Genomic DNA, 12,418 nt, shown 5'->3' on the forward strand with positions numbered 1-12,418 from the left:
GTGTATTCCCATCGCAACTAACATAGTTAAACTTGTAGGGCATGTCAAGTTAAATGTTTTTGCAAATACATTAATTAAGCAAACTTTACGTCTTCTGATATTCCTGCTCCTTTTCTCCTTATTGACAGCTCGTTGTCTAGGTTACAGACCACAGCTCCCCTCTAGAAGCGGTCATTGAGCTGTATATATTGTGTATACTACAGTGTATTGTCTCTTCCAATGAGGTCACCTTACCCTGGTGGGATGGTACAATATCAATAACAATATTGCAATTAACGTAGATAGATAGATATGAGATAGATAGATATAAGATAGATAGATAGATATGAGATAGATAGATACAGCAACAGAAGAATACAGCAGCACACTGCCAGCACAAGGATATAGGTGAAACATGAACATGCAGATAAAACATGGAGAGCTATACAGCTATGGTGTAATAGATGCAAATGTGAAACTATGAGATAGTGAGGCACTTAGCTCCCAAATTTATATATCCTTGTGCTGGCAGTGTGCTGCTGCATTCTTCTGTTGCTGTATATTTAGCCTAGTAGCGTGCACCTGTAGGCCAGGTCCATATAATAGTTTGGTATCAACTAAAGGTGGCCTCATTGGGACGCATGTGGTGTGCTACAGATACCGGGATACAGTATGTATGCTCCGCCCCTCATATTATATTGCGTTATACCCCGTTCTTAATCCACTATGAGTTAGCACTTGTATACATTACACTGTCGACACTTATGTAATACACTGAATATGCATTGATCGTATGTATATATGTGGATCTGTATATTGAATTGGATTCACTGTAATTGATTATTCTTATGAATTTGTAAATATTGTGGACACTACTGTGATTGGCTGACACTATTATTGAGTCACTATTTAACATCCTGTTTGTAACATATGTCTCATGCTTGAGAAAGGCTGTAATTGGACGGACAATCGTCAGATGACTTTGGGTGAATAAACCTACAAACTGTTTTTCACTACATTGGTGTGCTGCTGGATTTACTTATTTTTTGGATATCTACTTTATGACCCCCGACCAGAGTCTATACCAGCCTGCACCCGGCACCTGAGCAACCTTCAAGTTGTGCTGCTTCTTCCTCTGTATCTTGTAGATATGAGATAGATAGATATGAGATAGATAGATAGATATGAGATAGATACATAGATAGATAGATAGATAGATATGAGATAGATAGATATAAGATAGATATGAGATAGTTAGATAGATAGATAGATATGTGATAGATACATAGATAGATAGATACATGGATAGATAGCATAGTAATTATATTATGCTGCTGTAGTTTTGATCAGTTCATCATCACTAGAAGAGCAGGGAAGGCTTGTGGCTGAGTGTTTCTCTCTCTGATTCACTGCTCTCCCCATCTTGTTGCATAAGACTGGCTCCATAAACTTACTACACGATGGCCCTCATTTACTATTGCAAACCCGACATGTTTAGCCGGGTTGTGCGCCACATTCTGACGCATTGCGCCAGAAATTCTGTCTGCACCTGTATTTGCACCAGAATTGATAGAAAAAAACAGACTAACTGTCCATTTTACAAAGAAAACCCCAAAAAGGGGCGTGACTGTCAAGGAAAGGGGGTGTGATCACAGAAAAGAGGCGTGTTCACAGCATTTTTTACAAAAAAACAACATATTTACTAAGGTAGCTGTTACGCCTAGCGCTCCGGGTCCCCGCTCCTCCCCGGAGCGCTCACGGCGTCTTTTTCCCTGCAGCGCCCCGGTCAGTCCCGCTGACCGGGAGCACTGCACTGTCATGGCCGTTGGGGATGCGATTCGCACAGCGGGACGCGCCCGTTCGCGAATCGCATCCCAGGTCACTTACCCGTCCCGGTCCCCTGCTGTCATGTGCTGGCGCGCGCGGCTCCGCTCTCTAGGGCGCGCGCGCGCCAGCTCTCTGAGACTTAAAGGGCCAGTGCACCAATGATTGGTGCCTGGCCCAATTAGCTTAATTGGCTTCCATCTGCTCCCTGGCTATATCTGATCTCCTCCCTTGCACTCCCTTGCCGGATCTTGTTGCCTTGTGCCAGTGAAAGCGTTTAGTGTGTCCAAAGCCTGTGTTACCTGAACTTCTGCTATCCATCCTGACTACGAACCTTGCCGCCTGCCCCCGACCTTCTGCTACGTCTGACCTTGCCTCTGCCTAGTCCTTCTGTCCCACGCCTTCTCAGCAGTCAGCGAGGTTGAGCCGTTGCTAGTGGATACGACCTGGTTGCTACTGCCGCAGCAAGACCATCCCGCTTTGCGGCGGGCTCTGGTGAAAACCAGTAGCCTCTTAGAACCGGTCCACTAGCACGGTCCACGCCAATCCCTCGCTGACACAGCGGATCCACAACCCGTAAGCCGAATCGTGACAGTAGCACTGCGTGCAGCTGAGACAGAAGTGTGCTGCATGAGAGATGGCGGGGGCCCCAGTAGCAGGACCCCTGCGATCAGACATCTTATCCCCTATGCTTTGGATAGGGGATAAGATGTTTTAGGGCCGGAGTACCCCTTTAAGACCCAGACCCCCAACTGATCAAAACTTTTGATATGTTTTTGTGATGTATCAAAAAAAAAATTTCAAATGTCAGCAGTAACACTCTAACAAAAAATATCCGAAAAGTCCCTAATATAAATGATTGACATAAAATGATACATTATAAGGAAAAATTGAACTCATGCCATTACATAGATGAAGGTATATAGATAATGATTTGTTGAAGATACTTACTGTCTTGTCTCCTAGTCATGTTTAGGGCTGTATAAGTGACTTCAGCTTCAGCAGAGTGTTCCTCAGTGTCTGAAAAACAAATAGTTCCATAAGTACCAACATATAGGAAATCATTGGTTGGTAGGTAATCTAACCCATCTGCAACCTAATCTGGTCATAGACATAAGACAAATATATGCAAATATTGAACAAATTCTTACAGATTTTTAGGTGGATTTTTTGCAACCATTTCCAATCTGGATGAATCATTGACTACTCTTATCCTCCTATACTAGTGATGCGCGGCATAGGCCATATTCGAATTCTCGATATTTCGTGAATATATGGACGAATATTCGTCCTATATTCGTGAATTTCGCGTATTCGTTATATTAATTGAATATTCGCATATTCATTGCACATTCACGTATTCATTATATTAATTGAGTATTCGCGAATTTGAGGAAGAAAACAGTGAAGGGGTGGGCAACATTACTATTGGTTGCTAGGGATGTTGATATCCTCTGACGAGTGTATTTGCATCATTCTCATTGGCCCACAAGCTTAACCCCTTAAGGACACATGACGTACTGGAACGTCATGTGTCCACTCCCGATCTATAACGCGGGGCCACGGCGTGGCCCCGCGTCATAGCGGTTCGGGCCCGGCCTCTAACAACGGCCGGGACCCGTGGCTAATAGCGCGCGGCATTGATCGCTGTGCCGCGCGCTATTAACCCTTTAGACGCGGCGTTCAAAGTTGAACGCCGCGTCTAAAGTGAAACCGAAAGCATGCCGGCTAGCTCAGTGGGCTGTTCGGGATAGCCGCGGTGAAATCGCGGCATCCCGAACAGCTGACAGGACAGCGGGAGGGCCCCTTCCTGCCTCCTCGCTGTCCGATCGCCGAATGACTGCTCAGTGCCTGAGATCCAGGCATGAGCAGTCATCCGGCAGAATCGTTGATCACTGGTTTCTTATGAGAAACCAGTGATCAACATAGAAGATCAGTGTGTGCAGTGTTATAGGTCCCTATGGGACCTATAACACTGCAAAAAAAAAGTGAAAAAAAAAGTGAATAAAGATCATTTAACTCCTCCCCTATTAAAAGTTTGAATCACCCCCCTTTTCCAATAAAAAAAAAAACACAGTGTAAATAAAAATAAAAATAAACATATGTGGTATCACCGCGTGCGGAAATGTCCGAATTATAAAAATATATCATTAATTAAACCGCTCGGTCAATGGCGTGCGCGCAAAAAAATTCCAAAGTCCAAAATAGTGCATTTTTGGTCACTTTTTATATCATTTAAAAATGAATAAAAAGTGATCAATAAGTCCTATCAATGCAAAAATGGTACCGTTAAAAACTTCAGATCATGGCGCAAAAAATGAGCCCTCATACCGCCCCATACACGGAAAAATAAAAAAGTTATAGGGGTCAGAAGATGACAATTTTAAACGTATTAATTTTCCTGCATGTAGTTATGATTTTTTCCAGAAGTCCGACAAAATCAAACCTATATAAGTAGGGTATCATTTTAATCGTATGGACCTACAGAATACATATCAGGTGTCATTTTTACCGAAAAATGTACTACGTAGAAACGGAAGCCCCCAAAAGTTACAAAACAGCGTTTTTTTTTTTCAATTTTGTCGCACAATGATTTTTTTTCCCGCTTCACCATAGATTTTTGGGCAAAATGACTGACGTCATTACAAAGTAGAATTGGTGGCGCAAAAAATAAGCCATCATATGGATTTTTAGGTGTAAATTTGAAAGAGTTATGATTTTTTAAAGGCAAGGAGCAAAAAACGAAAATGCAAAAACGGAAAAACCTCCGGTCCTTAAGGGGTTAAAGAAGAAATGTGAATATTCGCGCCCAACACTAATGAGCGGCAGGGGCCATATTCAAATTTGCAATATTTCGTGAATATATTGACGATTATTCGTCCTATGTTCACAAAATTAGCATATTCGCTATGCACGTTCACTTTTTTTTCTATGCAAAAAGTCGCATGAAAAATTTGCATAAAATGTGCATAAAAAATTGGCACGTGAAAAAAAATTTGTCATTACGAATGTATAGCCCTATATTCTAAATATTCGCAAAAATCGCAAAGTGCCGATATTCGCGATAAAAATTTGCATTATGAATAGTCGTGCTCAACACTATCCTATACTATAATGAACATTATACAAATTATTATTTTTGATATGGGGGAATGTCAAGTGTTGTTCACTAGCAGAAAGAGAGAGAGAAAATATGATATGCGCCCCTGGTGAAGTACGTTTGGGTCACAGGGATGTAGTAGATGAAAATCCACTTACCAAGTAGGGTTTGCGCTAAATCACAACACCTATGAAGACATCTAGATAAAGCCTGGGACCTGCAACCGTGGCTCATCCGGTATTAGCCTCGCTAGTCCGTTGGGTAGGCAATTTGCAGTAGATACAAAATCAAGCTTTTTCTGGCACTGGTCTGGCTTGGTAGGAACTGGGACATAAGATTATGCCCAAAAGGTATTTTATTAGCACTTAAAACAATGGATTTCTGCTCCAAACAGAACCCTTCAGGGTCCTGTTCAGACCAGAAACGCGTTGTTTTAAGTGCTAATAAAATACATTTTGGACATAATCTTGTGTCCCAGTTCCTACCAAGTCGGACCAGCGCCAGAAAAAGCTTGAGTTTCCTTCTACTGCAAAGTGTTGTTCACTGTATTGTTTACATGCGGTAAAGAAAATTACTGGGGTTCTTTTTACACATAGGCCCTGATTTATCATTTGCATCAAAATCTGAGACTTTTGTGGTTCATTCTTTGGTGTAGTTTTTGTCTCTGGTTGTGGCCTAATTTATAAAAAGTCACACAGCTGTTAATAAATTTGCGCAACATAATTTGGTTTTCTGTGGTAGACGTACTTTTCTAAGCATTCTTGAGAGTCATTTTGAGATAAATTGAAGGCAATGTTGAAAAGTCGCACGTCATAAATTTGTCTAATCTATATGCTACTTTTTAAAGGGGTACTCCTGTAGAATCCTTTTTTTTTTAATTTTTTTAAATCAACTGGTGCCAGAAAGATAAACAGATTTGTAAATGACTTCTATTAAAAAATCTTAATCCTTCCAGTACTTTTTAGGGTCTGTGTACTACGGAGGAAAGTATTTTCTTTTTGGAATTCTCTTCTGTCATGACCACAGTGCTCTCTGCTGTCAATTTTAGGTACCGTCCAGAGCAGCATATGTTTGGTATGGCGATTTTCTCCTGCTCTGGACAGTTCCTAAAATGGACAGCAGAGGTCAGCAGAGAGCACTGTGGTCGTGACAGAAGAGAATTCCAAAAAGAAAATACTTTCCTCTGTAGTTTACAGCCCCTAAAAAGTACTGGAAGGATTAAGATTTTTTAATAGAAGTAATTTACAAATCTGTTTATCTTTCTGGCACCAGTTGATTTTACAAAAAAAAGTTTTTCACGGGAGTACCCCTTTAAAGCTGCCTTTTCTGTAAGACAAAACTGAAAAGTGTAATGCAAGGCACAACGAAACACAAAAGTGTCTTAGGGATTGATAAAGTGGTATAAGGTGCTAACCTAAAAGTAGCTTTAAATTAGAAAAAAATTGACACAGACTCAATAATAAATTACCCCCTTTGTGTCAGCTCAATGACTGGTCACCCAGAAGAATGTAATCTAAACTCCAAAGCTGATGGAAGTAGGTAAGAATATAATACAAAGCTTCTTATAACAGGTGATCTGGTGGAAATGAATGAAGAATGGAATCAAAATGATGGGATTTTCTATTACCTGTTGGCTGAGGAGAACTTTTGGATGATCGTCGTTGATAAAATATATACAAGAAAATAAAGATGATGATGATGAGTAGTAATAACCCCAAGCTTATATTTAGTATGGTCATTGGAGAAGAACCATGTGACCCTATGGAGAAACAATCTATTATTAGATACTATGTGGATGACATAAGTGACCAATGCATTAACCTAAAAAAGGGTTCCGAACTAGAAAAACATTGTAAAATGCTTTTATTATCATGTCCCCCTTAATCTTATATAGTTGCATACCAAGGGGGGTGCCAGGGGCGGACTGACCCGCCGCCGCTGCTGAGGTCCGGGACACTCGTCCCAGATCCCCAGCAGACAGCGCTACATTCTCCTGTATGCGTGATACACGCACATACAGGAGAAGGCGTCCCCTCTGTGTGAGCCGCATCTGCAGCTAGACAGAGGAGACGTGACCTCCGCCCCCACGCAGCACACAGTACAGGTGCGGTGATGTCACTTATCCGGCACCTGTACTGTGGAGGGGAGAAGACGCGAGCCCTGCAGCTGAGGAGATCGCTGTGTGGGATATCAGGTGAGCATCCTTTTTTTTTTTTTTGCTCTGCTTATACCTATAGGGAAGGGGGGAGTGCTCTGCATATACCTATAGGGAAGGGGGAGAGGGGGTGCTCTGCATATACCTATAGGGAATGGGGGGGAGAGGGGGGTGCTCGGCATATACCTATAGGGGAGGGGGGTTGCTCTGCATAAACCTATAGGGAGGGGGGGTGCTCTGCATATACCTATAGGGGAGGGGGGTGCTCTGCATATACCTCATATACCTATAGGGAAGGGGGGAGAGGGGGGTGCTCTGCATATACCTATAGGGAAGGGGGGAGAGGGGGGGGGTGCTCTGCATATACCTATGGGGAAGGGAGGGAGAGGGGGGTTGCTCTGCATATACCTATGGGGAAGGGAGGGAGAGGGGGGTGGCTCTGCATATACTTATAGGGAAGGGGGGAGAGGGGGGTGCTCTGCATATACCTATAGGGAAGGGAGGAAGGGGGGGCTGCTCTGCATATACCTATAGGGAAGGGAGGGAGGGGGGGGGCTGCTCTGCATATACCTATAGGGAAGGGAGGGAGAGGGGGGGGTGCTCTACATATACCTATAGGGAAGGGAGGGAGAGGGGGGGTGCTCTGCATATACCTATGGGAAAGAGAGGGAGAGGGGGGTGTAGCTCTGCATTTACCTATGGGGAAGGGGGGGTGTAGCTCTGCATATACCTATGGGGAAGAGGGGGGGTGTAGCTCTGCATATACCTATGGGAACGAGAGGGGGCTGTAACTCTACATATACCTATGGGAAAGAGGGGGGGGGTGTAACTCTGAATATACCTATGGGAAAGAGTCCGACATGTTTTTCCTGCAGATGTTAAGAGATCCACATGGCAGTCTTATCCGGACGGAGAAGAAAAGGAAAGAGGACGCCGCTGATCAGAAAAGACGTAATTGCTAGTCCCAAAATGTAACTGTATTCACTTATATGGTATACACATCCTGTGTACAGCTGATATCTACCGCCATATGGTCCTGTATATAATCACTTATATTGTATACAGATTCTTTATAGTATACTGGTCTGTGTATAGTGGTTTTATTCAGTACAATATGGCGGTATTATCCAATTATTGTGTGGTGGTATATATTTACTCCTTGTATACCAGTATTATTGGTCATGGAAATTTACCTACGTTAAAGTGTTTTTTACATATATAAATTTTAATTTATTGTGTGTGGGATTTGGGTGGAATAGGAGCGTGGCAGAAGATTGACGAGCTGCAGAGCCTAGCAGGGGCCCTTGCCTTTTTTTTGGTCCGGGGGCCCCGAGTGTTGTCAGTCCGCCCCTGGGGGGAGGGGAGGGAGGGGGTGTAATTAAGGGGGGGGGGGAGGAGGGGGTGTAATTAAGGGGGGGGGGAGGAGGGGGTGTAATTAAGGGTGTGTGTGTGGGGGGGGGGGGGGGTGCCAAACAAAGGGTCCGCCTCGGGTTCCAAATGCTCTAGGTACACCCCTGATCTTATATTCATAAATTTAACTTTTGGGAGAAGTGTCAGGATTGGATCTATTTTGCTTTTCACTGTCTATTATATTAATGCAGGATAATAGACAATTCTCACCACCTTGTATGTGAAGTCTCTGACTCTCCCTCTTTACACCGCTGGTTGGTGTTCGGATCTCACATGTATAGGTCCCAGAATTCTCCTTCTGAATGAACAGAACCTGATATTTATTAGAAGAGGTGAATCCCTGGACTGTTCTCCCATCTCTGTAGAAGGCATACTGCAGATCTGTGTCCTGTCTATAGTCACTAAGATTTGTGTCACAGCTTAGGGTCATGTTATCTCCATCAATGACCAACTCTGGAGACACTGTCAGTACTGGGGGAGAGAAGAGATCTACAAAAGAGAAGATCCAAAATACGTATATCAGCAAATTCCAATAGAAAAGTGAGAGGATGATGAAGGTAGAGGGTGTGTTGTGCTCTATTTCAAGTTCAATCAGAGCTTACTGTATAAAGGATGGAGGCTGATATTTTATTTTTTTATTTTCATGTTAAAATGTTTTTATAAAGCTTAAAGGGGTATTCCAGGAAAAACATTAATAATATCAACTGGCTCCACAAAGTTAAACAGATTTGTAAATTACTTCTACTAAAAAATCTTAATTCTTCCAGAAGTTATTAGCTGCTGAAGTTGAGTTGTTCTTTTCTGTGACAACAGTGCTCTCTGCTGACACCTCTGCTTGTCTCAGGAACTGTCTGAAGCATTAGAAGTTTGCTATGGGGATTTGCTCCTGGACAGTTCCAGAGACAAGCAGAGATGTCAGCAGAGAGCACTGTTGTCAGACAGAAAAGAACAACTCTACTTCAGCAGCTGATAAGTACTGGAAGGATTAAGATTTTTTTAATAGAAGTAATTAGGGATCGACCGATTATCGGTATGGCCGATATTATCGGCCGATAATCACGATTTGGGGCATTATCGGTATCGGCAATTATCTTGCTGATAAGCCGATAATGCCCCGCACCGCCCCCACCGCACCGCGACCGCCACCCCCTCGACCAACCGCACCCCCGACCCACCGCACCGTGTCGCACCCCCCACCGTGATGCTAGGCGGTATACCGGTATGGATTTTTTCCCATACCGCTATACCGGTCGGGCCCCTCCCCCACCCTCTGAGACAATAAAAAAATTAAACTTACCCGTAATGGGGGTGGTCCAGGCCATCCTTCCTTCATGTAGTGTCCGGAGGCGTTCCGGGTGGAGGGTGGTCCGGTCCGGGCTGTCCTTCTTTTCCGGCGGTCATCTTCTCCAATCCGGGCAGGCTCCGGCCTAGTACGATGCATAGACGCCGCTACACCGTGACGTCAGGTGCGTCGCTGCGCACGGGCGTCACTGCGCAGCGGCGTCTATGCAGCGTACTAGGACGGAGCCTGCCCGGAGTGGAGAAGATGACCGCCGGAGAAGAAGGACAGCCCGGACCGGACCACCCGGAACGCCCCCGGACACTACATGAACGATGGATGGATGGCCCGGAGCACCCTGGCAGGTAGGGGAGAGAAGCGGGTGGTGGCGGTGGCGGTATGGCCCCGCAAAAGCCACTGCAGATCATTGATTTAAAGCGCCCGCTTTAAATCAATGATCTTCAGCAGTGTCGCAGGGGGTTAAATAGCCGATAACTTATACCGGAATATCGGTATAAGTTATCGGCTATCGGCCCTAACCTGCACCGATTATCGGTATCGGCCCTAAAAAAACGATATCGGTCGATCCCTAGAAGTAATTTACAAATCTGTTTAACTTTCTGGAGCCAGTTGATATATAAAAAAAAGTTTTTTCCTGGAATACCCCTTTAAGCATAGAGCATGGGGTTAATATTTACCCAGCTCACACTACTTTCTGTAGTCACACTAATGACATAACATGGCAACCTTTTCAGTTCACCTAAAACTTCAACTATTGCCTTCAATTGTGATATTATTAAAGGGGAACTCCAGTAGATAACATCTTATCTCCAATCCGCAATGTTTGGTTGCAGGCCATGATTTTAGCTGCTTTTCAAGTGGTTTGTTCTTTGTACTAACATGCAGTGTGTAGTGCGGGAGCAGGGTGTGGACTCGAGAGCAGCGGGCCCCTTTATACAGTTCACCTGGTCCAGGCCCTGACAGCAGTATTGCCTGTACTATCCTCCAGTGTGTCCGTAATTATATAATCACTTTCTTTTGATCCAAGAACATTTCACAAGGTAAAAGCTCATGTCTGATTCCATATTTAATATTGTGCAGTTATAATTCAGTTATTTTACATTTGGAATTCTTACCTTTTATCAATATGTTGGACCCATCACTAATCCTTATCCCAGGGCTGATTGAGGTTCTTACTTCACAGGTATAATTCCCAGAATCCTCCAGGTGAGCAGACTGAACTTCATATTTATTAGATGATGTGAATTCCTGAACCCTCCGTCCATCTCTGTAGAAAGCGAACTGCACTTCTGCAGGCTTTATGTATGGACTAAGAGTCATGCTACATGTCAGGGTCATGTGATCTTCTTCATATAGGTCATTGGTCACAGTAATATATGGATGGGAAAATAGTTCTGACATGAAAGAGAGAAAAATATAGACAGTGATTTTTTACTTTCTCCAAAACGAAATTCCGTACAGGCTCCAGGTAGAGTAAGAATCATACATAACCAGTGTCCATACTCACCCTCTATCTGGATTATCCCCAGGTATCATACATAACCAGTGTCCATACTCACCCTCTATCTGTATTATTCCCATGTATCATACATAACCAGTGACCATACTCACCCTCTATCTGTATTATTCCCAGGTATCATACATTACCAGTGTCCATACTCACCCTCTATCTGTATTATCCCCAGGTATCATACATAACCAGTGTCCATACTCACCCTCTATCTGTATTATTCCCATGTGTCATACATAACCAGTGTCTATACTCACCCTCTATCTGTATTATTCCCATGTATCATACATAACCAGTGTCCATACTCACCCTCTATCTGTATTATTCCCATGTGTCATACATAACCAGTGTCCATACTCACCCTCTATCTGTATTATTCCCATGTATCATACATAACCAGTGTCCATACTCACCCTCTATCTGTATTATTCCCATGTATTATACATAACCAGTGTCCATACTCACCCTCTATCTGGATTTTTTGCTCTGCACTTCTCTTCCTTACTCGCCCATCTGTAGTTTCTACTTCACATGAATATTTCCCAGAATGCTCCAGTTGAACATTGTAGACTCCATAGATATCACTGACACCAGATCCCGGAACAATCCGTCCTTCTCTATATAAAGTAACCCGCAGTTGTGTGTTCTGTCTGGGCGCAGGGAGACTTGTCTCACATTTTAGGGTCATGTTATTCCCCTCGATAACTGGTTCTGGGGTCACTTTTATTGTTGGAGTCGTGAACAGTTCTAGAAAAGGAACAAAGTGATAACAATATATTACTGGGGAGATTTAGTAGGAGGAAGTAACATTCTGACATCATAGTTCCCAGCAAAATATCAACATCTGCAAAGGCTGAAAACTTTAAAAATGACACCAGAGAATATTATTTTAAGATATTGTTAGAATAGTTGTGTGTATTATTCTAGGGCTGTATTGTTTATTTGTTCCAGGATTTTATATTTGGGGGCTGTAAAGTTAGCGTAGTTGATAATATAGTGTCTGTTCCTGCGTGTGATAGTGGTCTCGCAATTCTTCTGTGATATTTTCCCCAAAGTTTATTTTTAACAGCACACAGGATGAGGGGAGGGAGATCATTCTGCAAGTACTCACCCTCACTCACTCCATACTCACCCTCTATC

The 12,418-nt window shown here is 43.3% G+C and overlaps 2 protein-coding genes across 3 annotated transcripts in view; one reads left to right on the forward strand and one right to left on the reverse strand.

Moving 5' to 3' along the window:
• The window catches only part of LOC130294978 (Fc receptor-like protein 5), a 74,077-nt gene extending 62,911 nt beyond the window's left edge, over positions 1-11,166 (reverse strand). The window contains exons 1-4 of the mRNA XM_056545136.1: positions 10,884-11,166; positions 8,679-8,957; positions 6,531-6,662; positions 2,755-2,823 (exon numbers count right to left, since the gene is read on the reverse strand). Of these exons, the coding sequence (XP_056401111.1) occupies positions 2,755-2,823; positions 6,531-6,662; positions 8,679-8,957; positions 10,884-11,106 (703 nt within the window). The 5' untranslated portion in view covers positions 11,107-11,166. The remainder of the gene's footprint in view (positions 1-2,754; positions 2,824-6,530; positions 6,663-8,678; positions 8,958-10,883) is intronic.
• Positions 1-12,418, forward strand: part of LOC130295100 (high affinity immunoglobulin gamma Fc receptor I-like) — a 147,564-nt gene that overhangs the window by 15,370 nt on the left and 119,776 nt on the right. The gene's annotated exons all lie outside the window — the stretch shown is intronic.

Source organism: Hyla sarda, chromosome 11 (genome assembly GCF_029499605.1).
Source record: "Hyla sarda isolate aHylSar1 chromosome 11, aHylSar1.hap1, whole genome shotgun sequence".
NCBI lineage: Eukaryota > Metazoa > Chordata > Amphibia > Anura > Hylidae > Hyla > Hyla sarda.